General features: G+C 46.5%; 1 protein-coding gene across 7 annotated transcripts in view; it reads right to left on the bottom strand.

The window, feature by feature from the left end:
* TNRC6C (trinucleotide repeat containing adaptor 6C) overlaps positions 1-21,160 on the bottom strand; it is a 128,602-nt gene that overhangs the window by 41,018 nt on the left and 66,424 nt on the right. For all 7 annotated transcript variants that reach the window (XM_040437876.1, XM_040437879.1, XM_040437881.1 and 4 more), the window contains 5 exons: positions 15,879-18,404; positions 4,306-4,512; positions 2,160-2,320; positions 1,976-2,056; positions 31-88 (listed from right to left, as the gene is read on the bottom strand). In XM_040437876.1, the coding sequence (XP_040293810.1) occupies positions 31-88; positions 1,976-2,056; positions 2,160-2,320; positions 4,306-4,512; positions 15,879-18,404 (3,033 nt within the window). The remainder of the gene's footprint in view (positions 1-30; positions 89-1,975; positions 2,057-2,159; positions 2,321-4,305; positions 4,513-15,878; positions 18,405-21,160) is intronic.

Genomic DNA, 21,160 nt, shown 5'->3' with positions numbered 1-21,160 from the left:
TCACCCTGCTGTTCATTCATGAATACTCACTCATGGCCTGGTCCAGGTTCATGTTGTTACTCTTCAAGGCCTCTTCCGCAGGCTCTTTCTGTGGAGAAGACACTAAGTGTCAGTAGTGAAGAAGCACAAAAACATGAAACTATTTCATCAAGGAAAAATAAAAATAAAAAAAAAAGTCTTATGTTAGGTTATTCAGTAGGCAGCCATCAATAAAAGACACTTGAAGTGACACGTTTTCTCTTATTTTAAAGAACATAAAAAAGTGTATTATCATTTTAAACTAAATATAAAAATGTTTTAGATTTTTATTAAAACATGGGAGTCAAAGGGGTTGTCCTATGAAAAAATATTCTCCATTTTTCACATCTGCAGCTGGATCTCAAAACTTTTGCATGTAACTAAAAATTTGGTATAGCCAAGGACTTGTTCAATAAAATGCATCTGTATAGTGGTACCTGCTCTTTGTTCTTTTCCTCATTTCTCTATCCACCTCAGTAATATCGATGAGGTGGTCGCACATGCTCATTTCCACCCCAAACTGCCACCAGATATATCTACTGTTAGAAAATGTGACAGTTACAGGCAGAGAGCCGCAGCAGAAAGGACACACTCCCGGGCCATCATGGGATAACCCCTTTAAAAAAATTTAGCCACCACTTTATGATCTGTGGAGGTCCGATACTGGGAATGAAGAGGGCCACAAAATGGCTTTAATCTGTGTCCCCATAAAATTTCTCACGGCAGCACTCCAAGCCACTCGTCCGTACAGGGCTAAAGTAGTATTGTGGGCACTTCATTGTTAACGTCAGTGTAGGCCCAAGTGATTGGATCTCTACTGATCATTAAAGGGGTTGTTGTCCCAATAGAACATTTAAGGCTGGGTTCACATGGGCGTTGCGGGAACATGCGTGATTTTTCCCCACGAGTGCAAAGCGTTTTAATGCATTTTGCACGCGCGTAAGAAAAATCGGCATGTTTGGTACCCAGACCCGAACGTCTTCACAGAAGTTCGGGTTTGGGTTAGGTGTTGTGTAGATTTTATTATTTTACCTTATAACATGGTTATAAGGGAAAATAATAGCAATCTTAATACAGAATGCTTAGTAAAATAGTGATGGATGGGTTAAAAAAAAAAAAAAAAAAAAGTTTAACTCACCTTAATCCACTTGTTCGCGCAGCCCGGCTTCTCTTTCTCCTTTGAGGAAATGGACCTTTGATGACGTCACTGCGCTCATCACATGATCCATCACCATGGTGATGGATCATGTGACGGACCATGTGATGAGCGCAGTGACGTCAAAGGTACTTTTCCTCAAAGGAGAAAGAGAAGCTGGGCTGCGCGAACAACTGGATGAGGGGAGTTAAATTTTTATTTTATTTTTTTAACCCCTCCAGCCCTATTGTACTATGCATTCTGTATTCAGAATGCTATTATTTTCCCTTATAACCATGTTATAAGGGAAAATAATAATGATTGGGTCCCCATCCCGATCGTCTCCTAGCAACCATGCGTGAAAATCGCACCGCATCCGCACTTGCTTGCAGATGCTTGTGATTTTCACGCAGCCCAATTCACTTCTATGGGGCCTGCATTGCGTGAAAAATGCATAATATAGAACATGCTGCGATTTTCACACAACGCACAAGTGATGCGTGAAAATCACCGCTCATGTGCACAGCCCCATAGAAATGAATGGGTCCGGATTCAGTGCGGGTGCAATGCGTTCACCTCACGCATTGCACCCGCGCGGAAATCTCGCCCATGTGAAAGAGGCCTAAGGCATATCAATTGGACATACTATAAAATGTCCAAAAAGTGTAGGTCCCAACTCTGGGACCCGCTCTTCTCTCAAGTACAGGGCCCCAAAAGCTGGCTCCGAAATCCCATAGCGGTGAACAGAGATTAGGCTGCACGTGCAACTGTCCAATGTTTGCAACCTCCACCTGTACATTTAAAAATGTTGGCAAAACTCACCAGAAAGCCCATGTCAGTAAGCTGTTTAGTCAATCTGGTCATAATCCAGGCCTCATCAGACTTATTTGGGGTCTTCATGCCCTGTTTTATTAGAAGTGGCAAAAAAGTTTAAAAAAATAAAAATAAAATCTACCACAGATTCTGGTATTAATCTACCAACATCTATTACTTCCCGGACACTCACCTTGGAAAGTCCTTTCTTGGGGCCGTTGCCCCAGGAATTGCAGGAGGAGTTACTGTCTTGGGAAGCAGCATTATTCCACATATCATTTTCCTCATCCTCCCACTGGCTGAGGCCCACTTCCTCTCCTCCACTTCCCCAGCTTTCTTGCATAGATTTTGGAGCTAAAATTGGAAAACCATTAACGACTGTCTTTAAAGGGGTAGTCCAGGAATTTGCTATTGACTGCCTATCCTCAGGATGAGCCATCAAAATGTGATTGATAGGGGTCTGACACCCAGTCGATCATCTGTTCATAAGTAGCTCCAGCACCAAAACCACATAGGTCTGTTTATTGTGTAATGGACGAAGCTGGTTACTGAAGAGAATCAGATAAAGATGGACCATCCTGAGGATAGGCCGTCAATAGTAAAATCCTGGACAATCCCTTTAAAAAACAATGGATAATATATACAGATGCAAATATTCACAACAAATGTACAAAAACCAGAGATAAATCTAGCAGATTCCACCATGCTGTAATAAAAAGACCTGACCTGTCCCAGTCAGTTTTTTTTCAGATGCCACAAAAAAGATAAAATCCTTATTTTTTTTTTTTAACGCTGCGCTATGTATGCTAATGACCTGCGAAAAGTGAAGTAAACCTTCATGCTGTGAATAGTCACACTGTCCGGTTTCCAACTCAGCCCCTCCAGTCTGGACTGACGTCCCTCTTCTAGCCACTACCAGGCGCCTCTAAGTCTTCCGCATGCGCAGTACAGTCAGGTGTAGTGATGAAGTCGGGCACGGTATAAGATATAAGGTAACTGCGCATGTGTAAACGCTTGAAGGAGCCTTATGCTGACTACAGAGGCAATCAAGACTGGAAAGGCAAGGGTGGAAACCGGACAGCACGAATGTGCACATGGCTTTTCACAGGTTATCAGCATCAGTGCACAGCATTTAAGTATTTTATGGCTTTTGCTGGACTGGGGCAAGTTCAAAAAGACAGTCAGGTTATGTGTTACAGCGTGGTGGTGATTTAGGGTGGTAACATCACCTGACAAGTTCCCTTTAAAGCAGGTAATGCCCACTATTAGTTTAAATAGGACCTTGTCTGTTTTAGTGATTACTTGCATTCCCCGGGTAATTTACAATTCTGCAGCATCTATTCTTATGCCTCTATGTTGTGCCATTTCCTTATTATTCCTTCTAGCAGTTTGCAATAAAGGTCAACCTGGGTGTTACCAGTTGGGGAGTGTGCCTGCACATTCTAACACTGGAAGCAGTGATTGGATAGTGTCAGACTGTGAAGGGACACCCCCCAACTGTTAACTCCCAGCTGGACCTTTACTGCATTCGGTTAGCAATTCATTCATAATTTAAAGAATTATTAATAAAGGAACGGCACAACATAGATCCATAAAAGTAGATGCTACAGAATTGTTATTACGCAGAGAATGCAAGTAGTTACTGAAACACGTCTGGGCTCGTTACAGGTCCTCGTAATAAAGTAAATTTGCCCTCAATTAAATCTTGAGGATTATTCATAGACACCTCATATGCAGTGTGAATATAGACGGCAAGGTGACCTTGGGAAAAATATAAAAATACAAAACTAACATAGGATAGTACCTTGATTAAGGGTAATTTTACACGTAGAGATGATCAGGCAATTATCAGGAACGAGGCAGACATTCCCGATAATTGCCTGATCATCAGTGGAAATGAGAGCTGCATTTACACGCAGCAATCACCTCCGCTGTATGGGGACAAGTGATTGATTACAGTGATTGCTTGTCCCCAGAGAAATTAATTATTCCTGCTCAGCAGCTCCTTGTTTAGACAGTACAATCTGCTGCACAGGAATGATGATTTTCAGTGCTGGCAGAACGACACGAAGAACCAGCGTCTGCCAACACCTTTCACACAGGCAGATTATTGGGAAACGAGCATTTATACAAACACTCAACCCCAATAAGCTGCAGGATCATCTGTCCCTGTCAGGACCTTTACTCTAGAACTAGAAAGATACTACTGTCACATGTCAGAACACCATGCAGACATACCAAGGGTATAGGCACCTAGCACTGCACACTGCTTGTGCCAAGTGGTTAGACAAGGTCACTGAAATAGCCCTCAAATCCAAATTAAAATCGGACTTGCGCACCTGGTTTGCACAGCACAGGGGCAGCAGTCTGAGCACTTGTCCTTCCATAGGATCCAGGAGATTCTGTAGAGCCATCCACCCAACCAGAACCACTGTTAGAAGGCTTGCCCCATGCTGAAGTCCCATTGTCAACTGCAGCAGACGGAGAAGGAGGTTCCCCCCAAGAGGCTTCAGTCTTTGAATGGACGGGAGGTATGTCTCCCCAGCCTGCAAATCAAACAAAATATTTAAATATACATATATATATATATATATATATATATATATATATATATATATATATATATATATTTTTTTTTTTTAAACCATTTATCTTCATTTACTTCTGTATTTAGGGACACAGGCGAAGTCTGAGCTACCTGAGCATCCAGAAAATAATATTTTAGGTCACATTGGTAGGTGCATCCAGAAGAACCAGCAAAGTCTCTTAGACATAGAATTTTTGTAGGATTCCCCCCCCCCTCCCCAAAAAAAAAACAACAAATGGAGGAAAGCTATATAGGGTCAGGTGCAGCTACGTTTTTCATCCATAAATTCCAGATCATCATGCTTCAGTTTGGATTCACAAATTCTCAGGAAGCCTGCAGTCATGTCAAAATTACACCAGAAAAAAAATAAAAATGTGCACACAAAATAAAAATCCTCGTGGTTACAATACATCTGGTCAGACCTCTTAGGGCTCATGCACATGACCGTAGGTGGCATGCTTCCATTTTCTTTTTCCTTCAATAGAAGTGTCTTATACTTGTCTGCAAAATGGACAAGAATAGGACATGTTCTATCTTTTTTGCGAAGCCGCGGAACGGACATACAGATGCGGACAGCACAAAGTGAAATGAATGGGTCTAGATCGGATGCAGACCAGATATACGGGTCCAAGACAGGGGGATCAGGAAGAGACAGGGGGGGGGGGGGGGGGGGGGGAGATCAGGAAGAGACAGGGGGGAAATCAGGAAGAGACAGGGGGGGAATCAGGAAGAGACAGGGGGGGAATCAGGAAGAGACAGGGGGGGAATCAGGAAGAGACAGGGGGGGAATCAGGAAGAGACAGGGGGGGGGGGGATCAGGAAGAGACAGGGGGGGGGGGATCAGGAAGAGACAGGGGGGGGGGGGGATCAGGAAGAGACAGGGGGGGGGGGAGCAGGAAGAGACAGGGGGGGGGATCAGGAAGAGACAGGGGGGGGGGATCAGGAAGAGACAGGGGGGGGGGGGTCAGGAAGAGACAGGGGGGGGGGGATCAGGAAGAGACAGGGGGGGGGGATCAGGAAGAGACAGGGGGGGGGGATCAGGAAGAGACAGGGGGGGGGGATCAGGAAGAGACAGGGGGGGGGGATCAGGAAGAGACAGGGGGGGGGATCAGGAAGAGACAGGGGGGGGGATCAGGAAGAGACAGGGGGGGGATCAGGAAGAGACAGGGGGGGGATCAGGAAGAGACAGGGGGGGGATCAGGAAGAGACAGGGGGGGGAGCAGGAAGAGACAGGGGGATCAGGAAGAGACAGGGGGGATCAGGAAGAGACAGGGGGATCAGGAAGAGACAGGGGGATCAGGAAGAGACAGGGGGATCAGGAAGAGACAGGGGGATCAGGAAGAGACAGGGGGATCAGGAAGAGACAGGGGGATCAGGAAGAGACAGGGGGATCAGGAAGAGACAGGGGGATCAGGAAGAGACAGGGGGATCAGGAAGAGACAGGGGGATCAGGAAGAGACAGGGGGATCAGGAAGAGACAGGGGGATCAGGAAGAGACAGGGGGATCAGGAAGAGACAGGGGGATCAGGAAGAGACAGGGGGATCAGGAAGAGACAGGGGGATCAGGAAGAGACAGGGGGATCAGGAAGAGACAGGGGGATCAGTTAGGTTAGCATTTCTTCTTTTATCATATTATAAGCATGTTTTACTTCTTACATGGCTGGCCAACCCCTTTAACACGTATATTACCAATGTACGTTGGGAGTCCGCTGTGCTTTAAGGATTATCCTTAGGCTCGGTCTATATTAATCCTGTGTAAACTAAGGCAGTCTAGAGATGCGCCAGATGCCGTGGCTAAAGCCAACTTTACCACTGTTTAGGGCTGCAGCTAACGATTATTTGAATAATCGATTAGTTGCCGATTAATTTCTACGATTAATCGAGAAAAACGACAAAATTACAAAAAGCGGTTTATATGATTTTACTTGAAAAATTATGTTCAAAGGCCATATTAAAACAAATTGTGGATGGCGCTGTTATGGAGAGGGGGATCTGTGGGTGGCGCTGTTATGGAGAGGGGGATCTGTGGGTGGTGCTGTTATTGAAAGGGGATATGTGCACTGTTATGGGCATAACAGTGCACAGATCCCTTTCCCCATAACAGTGCACAGATCCCTTTCCCCATAACAGTGCACAGATCCCTTTCCCCATAACAGTGCACAGATCCCTTTCCCCATAACAGTGCACAGATCCCTTTCCCCATAACAGTGCACAGATCCCTTTCCCCATAACAGTGCACAGATCCCTTTCCCCATAACAGTGCACAGATCCCTTTCCCCATAACAGTGCACAGATCCCTTTCCCCATAACAGTGCACAGATCCCCCTCCCCATAACAGTGCACAGATCCCCCCTCCCCATAACAGTGCACAGATCCCCCCTCCCCATAACAGTGCACAGATCCCCCCTCCCCATAACAGTGCACAGATCCCCCCTCCCCATAGCAGTGCCATAGACCGATCCCCCTACCCATAACAGCCCCAGCCCTGCTGCTCACAGCAGACTAATCACTTACTGCATCTTTATTTTACCTTACAATCGTGACGCTCCAGTAACAACTCTGCAGGCAGAGCGGAGGGCAGCGTAACATTACTTACGTGACGCACCTGCTCCGCCCACTTTATGAATAAAGGAGGCGGAGCAGGCGCGTCACGTGAGTAAGTGACGTTACGCCGCCCTCCGCTCTGCCTGCAGAGTTGTTACTGGAGCGTCACGATTGTAAGGTAAAATAAAGATGCAGTGACTTAAAGTAAACCGCCCGCCCGCATAGCAACGAATCGGCGATTATTCGATAACTGGATTCGTCGACAACGAATCCAGTTATCGATTATTATCGATTAATCGTTGCAGCCCTACCACTGTTGACATAATTTTGTGGCAGAATTTGGCGCACGTTGTCACATCTCAAGCCACGCCCCTTTCCAACCCCCTTTTTCTAGCAAAGCCATCGCCCTCTTCTCCAAGCAATGCACAGTGGAATATACATTTTGACTTATTTGGTTAAAAAAAGTTTCTAAACCAGATGTGACATTTAGCACCAGATATTGGTCCACAATAAAAAGTATCCATAGAACGTATCCATAGAGTCCCACTTACCTGGTGGAGGCGCAAGTATCCTATCCTCCTACCTACCTCTCTCTTTTAACTGTAGTCTGCTGCGCTTTCCTATAAAGAGGCATCCTAGAAAATCTTATACTGCGTGGTATATGTGGGAGCCTAGAGGAGACATATGCCACTGTGTGCCCAAGCCTTTAGTTGGACCTATACATCAGGAGATACTTCCACCATATAAATCTAATGGAAGTGTCTTAGGAGATGTGTACAGAGTGATTATTTGGGAGGAAAGGAAAGCAAGGATCAGTCTCAAACAATGGATCTTTGTTCTTCTGCATGTGTATGGGCAGCTCAACCTACAGAACCACATGCCACTCGGGTCCTCAAGGCGGTCACTAATCTTCAGATGGCACACAACCTGTGCTCTGGGCGTGACCTTCTCTCCAACCTTCTAATCACCTCCATGCACTCACATTTCCTTCTTAATGCCATCTGCTGCTCACGAGCCCCAAAGGAACTAACCTTTGCTGACAAACTTACATCCATGCTGGCCCAAGGCCTCCTCAGCCACTGATCCAGTATGATGTGAACAAATAAAGACCATCTTCTAACGGCGGGCAGTTGCTGCAGCCCGGGTGGGAGATATACATTTTATTACCTACATGTCTTACTAGGTGTTACATGGGGTCCCCCCGCCAACATGGCCACAGGTTCTTCTCTACCTGATACATGTTGTGTTTGTGTAGTCTGAGATCGACCTTCCCTTTGCTCTCTGATTGGCTGGTGCCAGTCATGTGAGCAACACCGGCCATTCCACAGACAAAGGGAGCGTCTCTGACTACCTGATACATGTTGCATTTGTGTGGTCAGAGACACTCCTCTTGTCCTTGGAATGGCCAGCGTTGCTCACATGAATAGCACCGACCAATCAGAGAGCAACAGCAGTGTCAGCAGTAGTCAGAAGCGCTGCGGCAATGTTAGGGGAAAGGAGTTGGGCCGGCGAATCGGTGACACCATGAATGAAAAGCAGGACACCATGTACTTTACTAAGCATTCCCTAGATAATGTTAAATATTTTTGTCAGACGGGAGAGTCGCTTTAAAGGGGCTGTCCCATGACAAACACTTATCACCTATTCAAAGGATAGAGGATAAATGTCTGATAGGTGGGGGTCTGACCGCTGGGGCCACTGTCATTCACCTTCCTGTTTGAATGGAGAAGCGATCACGTAAGCACTTTGCTGCCCTATATAGAAATAGCAGAAGACAAGCAATCGAAGAACCAGAACATTAAATGGAGCAGCAGCGTGCATGCATGACCACCACCATGCCTACGGGTGGACACGGGGCCCTCCTTGTGATCGTCAGGAGCCGCAGCATTCGATGCCCCAAAGATGAGACTATTCCCTATCCTGTGAAGGAGGGGGAGTATTTGTCATGGGACAACCCATTTAAGGGATTAAAAAGACTGTTAAACCTCAGTGTTATTGATGGACTATACTAGTCTTGCAGTCAAAAACACTGGAAAGCAGATGTACCGGAAAAAATTGTAATGTGAAGAGAACCTTAGTGTAAGAAAACTAGTAGGAATGGGGAGGAAGGGAAGTGCAGGGAAGCGTTTGCACATTGTACTTGTATACAGGCGGGTGCTCCAAAAATTCTGCCCCAGATCTCAAGGCTAACTGGCCATGGGGGCAGAGGCTCATTCTTAGGCCTCTTGCACATGACCGTATGGCTTTTTCAGTATTTTGCAGTCCGCAAAAAACAAATCCACTAAAAATACGGATGACGTCCTTGTGTATTCCGTTTTTTGCGGAGCGGAACAGCTGGCCCCTGATAGAACAGTACTGTCCTTGTCCGTTATGCGGACAATAATAGGACACGTTGTATCTTTGAACAGAACAGAAATATGGAAACGGAAGGAGTACCTTCCGTTTTTTTTTGCGGATCCATTAAAAATGATTGGTTCCGTATACAGAACGCAAAAAAACAGAACGTAAACTGAAAAAAAAAAAAAAAAAAAAAAGTGTGCAAGACGCTTTACCAGAACATGTGGTTTAACAGAAATGACAGCTACCTATTCATATTAAAGAAGTTTTCTGTGATTGCCGTATTAATGACCATCCTCATCATCATGAGTTCGGTGGGGGTCCGACTGCTGGGACCCTCACCGATCAGCTGTTTGAGCTCCGCGGCCTCCTTGCTGCTTACCAAGCACAGCGCCGTCCATCTGATACTGGCTGTGCTCGATAACGCAGCTCAACCCATTCATATGAATGGGACGGACTTGCGCCTTGGCCACGTAAAATCACAAGGCAGAGGAAGAGGTCTAAGTGCTCACTGAGGGCTGTGGCCTCTTCATACAGAGTCAGACACCGCCAATCTAATATTGATGACCTAGCTGGGGATAGGTCATCAATATGATAATCCAACATTCGGAAACAGCAGTTTCCTTACGAGCCCCGCCGTGGCTGGAGTGCCTGAGTATTATCCCCACTGTCTGTACAGGAACGGATAGAGGAGTGAACGCTGCGGGCTTTGGTCGGCTCTACTGGGACAACATTCGGGTTGTATGCATTGGTGGACAATCAGAACAGGGCATGGTCCAGGGGTTGAGCAGCACCTAGGTTAAGGGACCAGATCAGAATGGATGCGGAGACAGACTTTAAAATACAATTCCCATTTTAGACAGCTTGGGAAGGACACTTAAGCCGGCTCAGAACAATGAGGTAGCGTCTTAATAAGCAGATCTACCTTTCTCTAATCCTGCCAGTGCTTTGTGAAGAGAACAGACGGCCGGGGCCTGTCACTATGGAGGTGACATTGATACGCTGGCCACCTACACATCACCTGAGGCGATTCGAGTAAAAACAGACAAGCTGCTACGGCTCCTCTTGTAGGACAATTACAAGGGTTTGTCAGGTCTGGTAACCCCCCCAACCATCTTTCTCATCACAGTTTGGTCACTTTCACACTGGAAAATGTTGGTATTTGTAAACCAAAAACCAAGAGGGAAAAGGTAAAATAGAAAGGTTGGCACCTCTTCCATCTTTTGGACCCGCTCGTCGTTTTGTTGGGTGGTACCCCGGTTTGTTTGCGCTCTGTGCCACCCAGCGCTAAAAAAAAAAAAAAAAAAGTCTTCAGATCAAACTAATTTGAGGATAAATTACATTTGCCCAGAATAAACAGTGAAAGGGGCCCTACAGAGCCATATCCTCTGCACAGAAGTCGATGGGGATCTAAAAATACTGCTCTGCACTTTCATCACAGATGTCCCTGGAGTTGTATTACACATGTGTATTTTAGGCCCCACTGAGAATACAGATCTAGAAGTCTCTGCGCCTCATTGGAAGCTATAATTACAGATGTGCAGTGGTTAGCGGCTGATCTATGTAGCCTTTACTGCAAACTCTTCAATCCATACACATGCACGCCTGAAGCAGCTGGACATGCAGGAAGATAAGCTGCTGCCATAAACCCCTTATCGTCTAGGGCAGGGATCAGCAACCTCCGGCACTCCAGCTGTTCTGAAACTACAACTCCCAGAATCCTCCTTACACTTCTACGGGAGTTACAAGAACAGAAGAGTAAGTGTCCATGCTGGGAGTTGTAGTTTCACAGCAGCCGGAGTGCTGATCCCTGTTCTAGGGCAGGGGAATAAAGAATTGGGAGAGTAATGCCTCATTAATGCCCATACACATTAGATTATCGGGTAAATCTCATATTGGTAATAACAGTAAGCGCCAGCCAAGAAATCCCATAGTTTACAATGAGAGCTAAGCAGTATGTGTGGCACAGCAAGGTACGCCATTTCTGTAATTCCCGAGGGGGTTTAGGCTACCTGCACACATTGCTGATTATGTGCGGTTTTTCCATGTGTACAAACCTCAGTGTAAGGCCTCATGCACACGACCGTTGTGTGCATCCGTGGCCGTTGTGCCGTTTTCCGCGGACCCATTGACTTTCAATGGGTCCGTGGAAAAATCGTAAAATGCACCGTTTTGCAGCCGCATCCGTGTTTCCTGTCAGTCAAAAAAATAGGACCCGTCCTATTTTTTTGACGGACAACGGTTCACGGACCCATTCAAGTCAAAGGGTCCGTGAAAGAACACACAAGATTGGCATCCGCGTCCGTGATCCGTGGCCGTAGGTTACTTTCATACAGACGGATCCGAAGATCCGTCTGCATAAAAGCTTTTTCAGATATGAGTTTTCACTTCATAAAAACTCATATCCGACAGAATATTCTAACACAGAGGCGTTCCCATAGTGATGGGGACGCTTCTAGTTAGAATATACTACGAACTGTGTACATGACTGCCCCCTGCTGCCTGGCAGCACCCGATCTCTTACAGGGGGTTGTGATCCGCACAATTAACCCCTCAGGTGCTGCACCTGAGGGGTTAATTGTGCATATCATAGCCCCCTATAAGAGATCAGGGGCTGCCAGGCAGCAGACCCCCCTCCCTCCCCAGTTTTAATTTCATTGGTGGCCAGTGCGGCCCCCCCCCCCCGGCCCCTCCTCCCTCTATTGTATTATTTTCATTGGTGGCACAGTGAATCAAGGAAGACCCACGGACGAAAAAACGGTCACGGATCACGTACCAAAGGAAACCCCGTTTTGCGGACCGTGAAAAAATACTGTTGTGTGCATGAGGACTTAGGCTACATGCACTTGACCATTGTGTTTTGCGGGCCGCAAATCGCAGATCCGCAAAACACGGATGGCGTCAGTGCGTGTTCCGCAATTTGCGGAACGGCACGGACAGCCTTTTATAGAACGCGGACAAGAATAGGACTACGTGTCCGCATCTTTTGTTTCGTTCCAAGTCCTCGCAAAACAAATAAAACATGTCCTAAACTTGTCAGTGAAAATCAGGACGTGGTCCCATTGAAGTCTATGGGTTCGCAAAAATGCGGAATGCCATCCATTTTTGTGTGGACATGCTGGACTGTCCACAAAAAAAAGAAAAGATCCGCATTTTTGCGGACATAAAAAAAAAAAAAAAAAAAAAAAACATACGTCCGTCTTACCGAGGCCAATACTGAATGACAGACAAATCTCATGTACACTTTCCCTTTTATTCCATGCGGGAATTGAGCGGCCATGAGGATTTAAAAATCCATAGCATGTCAATTTGGTTTGTGGTTCTTGGTGCAGATTACACCCTTTTCAATGGAAGGGTGAGGTCTGCGGCAAAACCGGGTCAGATCCGTAACAAAAACAGTTTTTGGCGCGGAAACGCAAGAAAAAAAATAAATTAAAAATGACAGAAATTTGTGCGCGTCTCCTGCATGTTTACCCGCACCCGTGTGCAGGCAGCCTTGCAGATTTCGATGTCTATGGCTGTGTCCAGACTCTTGGGGGAAAGTAGAATTGGGGACACAGTGAATTTTACATGACCTATCCTTCTGTTTTTTGGGGGGACAATGAAAAGAGTCTACTAAAGTTTCTGGCAGCAGCCTTTTTCCCCCTCTATCAATTAGAACACATGCAAGCTCGGCCACGCCAAGTGTGCATGTGTATGGAGAGTCTGGGGGAATAAAGTGTATGGGCAGCATTATGGGCTCTTAACCACATGTGTTTGTCCCATATATTGGGGAAAAAAAGGATGCAAAAAAGTGTAGCACCCCACGCTTTCCCATCCTGCAGAACCTGGCAAAAAAAAATATATATATATACTTTTTGCAATAGAGACCTGTGTGCCATCCGTGGAATAAAGACAACGGGAGCCCAAGACAAATGCTGAGGTTTATACAATCAGCGATGCCCCTCACGATCCCCCCACCGCTGCCCCAAATGACATATCACATTGAGACAACTCCATCTTTCTACCACACTGAATATTTTTGAAGCCACAAGGCGCTGTAACATTTTCCACAATGTGAGTAGAATTCTAGAAGTTTGAGAAACTGGAAATATGTAAGAACGCCGCGTCTGTGGAGAGAGAGACTTTCCTACAGACTTCCTGAGAAGTAATCCAAACAAAGCAGACTGCAGGCTGCCTCTCCTCCGCCTGAAATGGCAGCTAAGTAGCTTTCCCTTTCCCTCCGGACAGATTTCCTCTACAGCCCTTTACTCTTCGGAGCCATTATGTAGCTCACATCTCTTACAATTGAAATATTTAAGGGAAATATTTTAATTAAAAAGGGGTATTCCCACTCCCACAATGGTGCATTCTGAGTGTGTGGTATTTAATCTTACACCCAACGGAGAGACTGTACATACTGCGGACATGCAGGTGCTGAACGGGATGCAGGACCACTAGATTTTACCAAGATCTGCTATATGGATCCATCGGACCTGTCACCTCTCAAGATCTGCTATATGGATATCCATCTTAAGGACCTGTCACCTCTCCTGATTTTACCAAGATCTGCTATATGGATCCATCTTAAGGAGGACCTGTCACCTCTCCTGGAGAATTCTGGAGCAGAATTCTGTGCTGTACCGCTCCTACGTTATTCCTCTTAGAAACGGATGATTGACAACTGGGTGATGCCGGTTGGGGGGGGGGGGGCGGGGTGTCCCCAGCCACTCTGACACTGTCCACCTAAGAGTAGACTCTGCAAGGTCACACCCTTTCGACAAGGAGAATGATAACACCCAGTTATCAATTTGTTTATACTTTTCTAGGAGGAATACCATAGTAATGGTACAATAGGTATGAGAAAAGATGCTCTATAAAAGGTTTCATGGTGAATACATGCATTTATTAAAATAAAGACACTAGGTCTTCGGAAATGTGTGGTCTGACCAGAAAATGGCATATCATGTAGTGAAAGTCAATACAAGGCACTTACTAATGTATTGTGATTGTCCATATTGCTTCCTTTCATTTTTCATTCACCACATTACACACGGCTTGTTTCCAGGGGTTTTGACCACCCTGCAATCCAGCAGCAGTGGTCGTGCTTGCACACTATGGGAAAAACCGCAGGCCTAAGTGAGCTCCCACGGTCCCAGATGCAGCGCTTTTTCCTATAGTGTGCAAGCACCGCCACTACCGCTGATGGATTGCAAGGTGGTCATAACCCCTGGAATACGAGCAGTGTATAATGTGATAGAAAAATAAATCTAGCCAGCAAAGGAGGCAATATGCATAATAACAATACATTAGTAAGTGTCTTGTATTACCTTTGTCTACATGATAAGTGCCATCTGCTGAAGTGACAACTCCTTTAGGAGTATATTTTCTGGAACGTCCACCACATAGCCTAGTAGGGCTTGCTCATTTGTATAAAACTGTACCTTCCATTATTTGCAGAGGAAAAGCCCTTTTATTCTATATGTGAAGGATATGTTAAAGAGGTGGGCCACTATACATTAATAGCTACACATGCGCTGGGAAACGTGCATGCAGCTAGGAATCGGCATTAAGGGGGTTCTCTGGGCTTTTTCTATTGATGACCTATCCTCAGAATAGGTCATCAATTTAAGATCTGCAGGGATCTGACACACTGGCCAATCAGCTGTAAGAGGAGATGGCACATGCAGTCTTCCTTCTCTCTTCCTGCTCACTGCTGCTTCGCCATAGACAGCAGCAGTGGACAGGAAGAGAGAAGGGAGAAGCAACGTGCGCACACAGTCTCCTCAACCAGCTGATCGGTGGGGGTGCCAGGGGTCGGACCCCTACCGATCTGATATTGATGACTTATCCTGAGGTCACCAATAGAAAAAGCCCAGACAACCTCTTTATACCGTCAGCACCGATGTCCGATAATTTAATATGCACAGGTCCGCTAACCTGCTTGCCGATGCAGCGCTCAGAAAATGGCCACTGATAGGGGGTATTGTCCATTATCGGCCTCCATTCATTTACACTGGAGTTGGACTGCACATGTGCAGCTAGTAATATATAGTGGTCTACCCCTTTAAGTGCCCCTCGGTGCACACTAACTCCGTTGCTTTGCAAGCCCCTTACACTGGTTGACAGGACCAAGATGTAGAAATCGCAATCTCACCTGTCCCTGTAATCTTGTGCCTGTACCACTCATTTCAACCTTGGCGCATGTGCAGTACAGTTATTTTTTGCCCGGCAGGGACAATGTTCTGTACTGCGCATGCGCTTAAGTTGAAACAAAAAGGCGCACTAGCGAGATTACAGGGCCATATGTGATTCCACAGTCTGGTCCTGTCAGCCTATAGAGGGAAGGGCTTGCTAAGCTAAGGAGCGGAGCTAGGATGCATCAAGGGGCTCAGGTCCGCCTTCAGCTCATTTGCATAAAGTGCAAAAATGGACAAAAACACAAAAAATAGAAAAGACACTAACCTGGACCTAGTAAAGGGGATCGGCTTTGCTGGGCACTTGACTGATGAGGTGGCTGTGGTTCAACCAAACTAGTACTTGGAGGAGAGATTGGGGTGGGGTTGGAGTTGGGGGACTGGACAGTCTGAACCACGGTGTTATTTCTATCCCACATATTTACAGTTTTACTGTTGTAATTGCTCGGGTCTCCCCAAGCTGAGGTACCATCATCGATTTCCATTTTACGGCGTATGGACGGTGGTGAAGGCTCCTCCCAGCCACTGGAATCGACATTTGCATCCTTTTGCTTAGCTGTAGATGGTGATGGCACTGGTCTGCCAACCCATCCAGATCCAGTCTGTTTTACAGATGCAGCTCCTGCCCAACCACTCACATTGTTGTCTTGGGGTTTGTTACCCCAGGTTTGCTGAGGAGTTTTCATGGGTTCCCCCCAGCCTGTACCCGGATTTGCCTTAGTGCTTGTGCCATTTCCCCACCCACTGGTCCCAGACCGTGAATTTTCACTCCACCTCGTTCCAGCCTTTCCATCAGCATCCCATACAGCTGCATTTTTCTTTCCATCAGTCATGTGTGTTGGAACGGGAGGCACATCATTCCAGTCTCCCCCACCAGTTGGCCAGCTGGGATTTGATTTCTGCCCATCTCCCCAGCCTTGGGGTTTGGACTTCTGAGGCTCACTCCAAGTAGGAGACTTGTCCTCTTGATTAGTGGACCCGCTCCAAGCGTGACCACTTTTGGCAGCAGCATTGACGACAGTAGAGCTTGCAGGATCTCCCCAACCCCCTGGACCATTTGGCGCTTTATTTTCTACCCAACTTGCATTTACAGGAGCAGATATAGGTTGGGGGCCGACCCATCCTGATACTGAAGAGGTATTTGTACTGTTCATGATGGACCCTTCACTCTTCCCCCCTGAGTTTGAGGGCTGTGCATTTGTACAGGCCCAAGCTTCAGTCCCAATAGTCTTCTTGTCTGGCCGCTGAAATTCATCATATTCCCATGCAATATTTTGCTTAACCGGGACCTGTCCCCAGCCTGTGTTGGAGAGGACCCTTGGATCAAGGTCTTGTCTTGGCAACTGCATCTGCCCCTGATCTGGCAAACCCTTGTCTCCTCTCTGAGATTCTCCCACCTTTCCTTCATTTGGATTTCCAGTACTGTCATTTGACGATGTCCCCGATGAGACAGATTTGGCCCTTGAGTTCATTTGATCACTTCCCTGCTGAGGAGGATTCTGAATGGTAATACTATCCCACCCTGTAGATCCTTTTCCATTGATGTCATTACTGGAATGCTGGTTTGGAGTCTTAACCCATTCACCATTCATGTTGCTGCTTGTGCCACGATTTTGTTGACCCCAAGGTCCAGAATGCATATTTCCATTGCTTCTCCCTCGGCCCCATGCCAGTACTCCTGGGCTGGTAGGTGGTCCTGAATCCCATGCACTAACCCCTGTGCCATCTTTCTGAGCTACACACCCAGATCCGTTCTGTTTAGCGTTTACTGCTGTACTAGCAGTATCTCCAGTTTCCTGATTGAACCCAGAACTGCAGTTTCCAGAAGCAGGGACACCTGGTGATAAACCCCAGACTGAACCGCCTGTGCTGTCGCCACCAACCCCACTGACTTGAGAAACTGAACCATTAGCACCAGGAAGGCTTTGCAGGTGTGGTGGGATGATGCTCCCCATTCCGACGGCCATTCCCCAGTTGGGCAGTCCATTCGTCTGCATTGCATTAATGGGGTTTGGTGAAGAATTCATGGGGTTAGTGTTATTTGGTCCATCAGTGTTAAGGTTCTGAGGTTGTATGCTGAAAGACACATTCTGAGAAGTGGACGTTTGTGGTTCTGTGCTCTCTTGTGACTGCAAATTTCTCCAAGCGTTTCCATTCTGGTTGCTGATATTCTGACCTATGGCACTGACTGGACTGCAAATAGTTGAGGGGTTACCTCCGCTTAAAGTCCCTTCATGTCCAAGCACAGGCCAGGCAGCTGGATTGGCATTAGGGTTAAGGTTAAGATTAATGCCGGTATTTGAGTTGGAAGAACCCCAGCAGTTCTGACTTCTACCCTCTCCAATCATGCTGTCCACCTTTCCTTCCCCACCACCGGAGGAGCAGTGTGTAATGCTAGCGTTGGAGCCAGACGCTGAACCCCAAACCCTTGCCAAGTTTCCATTCCCATTTGCTCCACCAGCTCCAATGGCACTCTGGTTAGAAGTGCTTTGGATGAGTGCTCCATTGGCGCCATTATTGCCATTTGATTTCTTTGTATGTCCAGTGAAGTTGCCTTGGGCACTCGTTGTAGCCATGCTACTTTTCTCTGAGCCACAGTTGGAGGCAGAGTCAGTGTCTGTAGTACATTCTGAGGCAGATTCAGTCTCAGTTCCTGTAATGGAAGGCCACGCTTCCTTGTCAGTCCTGTCTATTATCACTTTATCCCAGCTATAACTGGTTTCACCTCTGAGTGTAGGCTGCGGTCCCCAATGGGAATTTTCATAATGGTCTCCGAGACCACTGTGACCGAGATCTGAAAGGGAGAAAAAGGAAAATAAATGTCAGAAAAAGGTACAAAATAGGGGGGGGGGGGGCTGAATATTAGTGAAGATTTCACAAAGCTATGGGTAATGGAATAAGACTAGTAACGCCAAATACGGATAATTCCTACCCTTACAGTTCTAATGAACCTTATACGACTCCTGGTAGTTCCCCTTTAAAGGGTCACCCAGCTTTCAAAATCTTTTGATAGAGAAATGTCAGAGGTTATGATTGGTGGCGGTCTGAGTACTGAGACCCCCACCGATCACTAGAACGAGGAGAGAGAAGTGCTCACACACCTCTCTCTCTCTCTCTCTCTTTGCTGCAGGAGATGGGGGGGGTCTATGGGGCAGTCTCCATTCAGTCCCCTGCATAGAGATGACAGAGCGCTCTGTGTGAGTGCTTCTCTCTCCTCGTTCTAGTCATCGGTGGTGGTCTCAGCACTCAGACCCCCACCGATCAAAACATCTCATATCTCACAAAGATATATCAAAAGTTTTTTGAAAGCAAGTGACACCAAGTTTTCTGCACATACATAGTGACATGCTATGCAGGGATGTGAATGTGGCACATGCCAAGGGCAAGAGGACCTGTGTGTGTGTGTGTGTGTGTGTGTGTGACCCAGGACCCCCGCCAATCAGCTGTTTAAGAAGGCACTGGAACTCCTGTGAGCACCACGGCCTTCTCACAGCTCACCAAGCATAGCGCTGTCCATTAGATAGTTGCTGTGCTTGGAATTGCAGCTTAGCCCCATTCACTTCAATGGGACTGAGCTGCACCTAGGCCATGTGACCGATGAACATGACATCACGCAGCCTAGGGAAAGCTGAGATAAGGCCCCGGCGCTACTGTAAGGGTCCGTACCTTCTCAAACAGTTGATTGGTGGGGATCACCGGTGTCGGACATCCATGATCAGATACCGATGACCTAGCCAGAGGATAGGTCATCAGTATAAAAGTCCCCGAACACCCTTTTAAGTTGAACAACTGTATTAAGAGGTTTATTTGAACAAAATTCCAGCGCTGTAGACATAAGAGGTTCTAGAAGGCCAGGCCTGCATTTTCTGGAGCCCCTCACATCTCACAACCTCTACAATACAACTTGGCAGAAAGCCACGCTATTGTTGTCTCTTCCGTTCTCAGCTTCGCCACGCAGGTAGACGCCGCAGCACTCCGCAGGGCACTCACACAAAGGCATTTCAATGATATTTTTGATTGCTGAAAGTAATTTGAAATAAAGACATTTTTGCATTAAAGGGGTATTCCATTTATATTAAGTTATCCCCTATTCACAGGATGGGGATAACTATTAGACTGAGCCCTGTATCCCGTGGAGGGCCCTGAAATGAAGGGGGTGGAAAGTCGGGCATGTACTCTGCCCTCTGCAGAGCTCCCATACAAATGAATAAAGAGGCTGTGTGTATGCCCGACAGGTTTACTTTGGGGAGCTCTACAGGTTACTGGACCCCCGATATCGTGATCGGTGAGGAAAAAAAGACAATGCAGCAGCACTCTGCAAACCAGATAAAGTACAATAAATGCCATAGTCACAAAAAATATTATAGTGCTAATGCTACGCTTATTTATAAAGTGAGATACTTGGCAAATGCATTTTGTACACCATCTGAGCCCGTCTGCCGTACTTCAAGGCGATCTCTGTAAGACGGGAACCGAACATTAAATACTACCTGTTATGCGCCATAATGGCTGCCATAAAGTTTAGGAAGTGTTGGATCCACATGCATGCTGGGTCCCATTTTTAGTGCCAAAATGGCCTCCATTACTTCCAAGGGATGCAGGTACCAACATGCATGCCGAGCCCACTCCATACCTTTCCTGGTGCCAGACGGCTTCCAATGAATGTAGCGAGAGCAGGCTACAGCTTTATACTGAAAGTAATTAAAATCAGCCTATGGGGCAGACAGGCTAATCAGGAGTGCACGACTCGCCGGAGTGCCACATCTCCAGCGCTGTAAATCTAGGGGTCACAGCGATCCAATAGTGACCCCCTATCCTTTGGATAGAATAAAACCGGAATAACTCTTTAAATCACACTGTTTACAATTCTCAAATGGGCAGGTGAATCATTCTACACCATTCATGTAGATAGCCCAGTGATCTCTGCCGAGAAACAGAAATCCAGTCTAGCGGCATGGCAGTCACCTAGGGAGTCATTGACGAAGGGGGGTGCAATTCATTGAGCTAAGGCTACTTTCACATTAGCGTTTTCAATTCCGCTATTGAGATCAGTCATAGGATCTCAATAATGGAAGAAAACGCTTCATTTTTGTCCCCATTCATTGTCAATGAGGATACAACTGAACGAAACTGAATGCACCAAAATGCATTCCGTTCTGTTTGGTGGCGCTCCCATCAGCGTTAAAAAGGGGCGTCTGAGCGTCTATTCCTAAATCATATGAATGGACTAGAAGGACATCTGCTCGAGATGCAAGTTAAAGGGGTTATCCCATAATTCTTATAAAAAATGAAAATCACACAATATATAGTAGGACCCTCTGTACCTCACATGGATCCAGAGATCATTCATTGCTCTGCTCGACTTATTGTAAGCGGATAGTGGAGGGTGCGTGCCCTTTCTGCTGCCACTCTCTTTTTCAAAGTGCAAGGGGGGGTGTCCTTTATGCTAAAGTTCTCTCCTTTTCAAAGTTCCGGGTTGTGTTCGTTCTAAGGGGACATGTCCTTTCTCCTGCAGCGCTCTCCCTTTCACAGTTCAGGGGTTGTGTTGTT

This window comes from Bufo bufo, chromosome 6 (assembly GCF_905171765.1).
Source record: "Bufo bufo chromosome 6, aBufBuf1.1, whole genome shotgun sequence".
NCBI classification, from domain to species: Eukaryota; Metazoa; Chordata; class Amphibia; order Anura; family Bufonidae; genus Bufo; species Bufo bufo.
The sequence above is the reverse complement of the archived record's forward strand: the minus strand, read 5'-3'. Positions and strand labels throughout refer to the sequence as shown.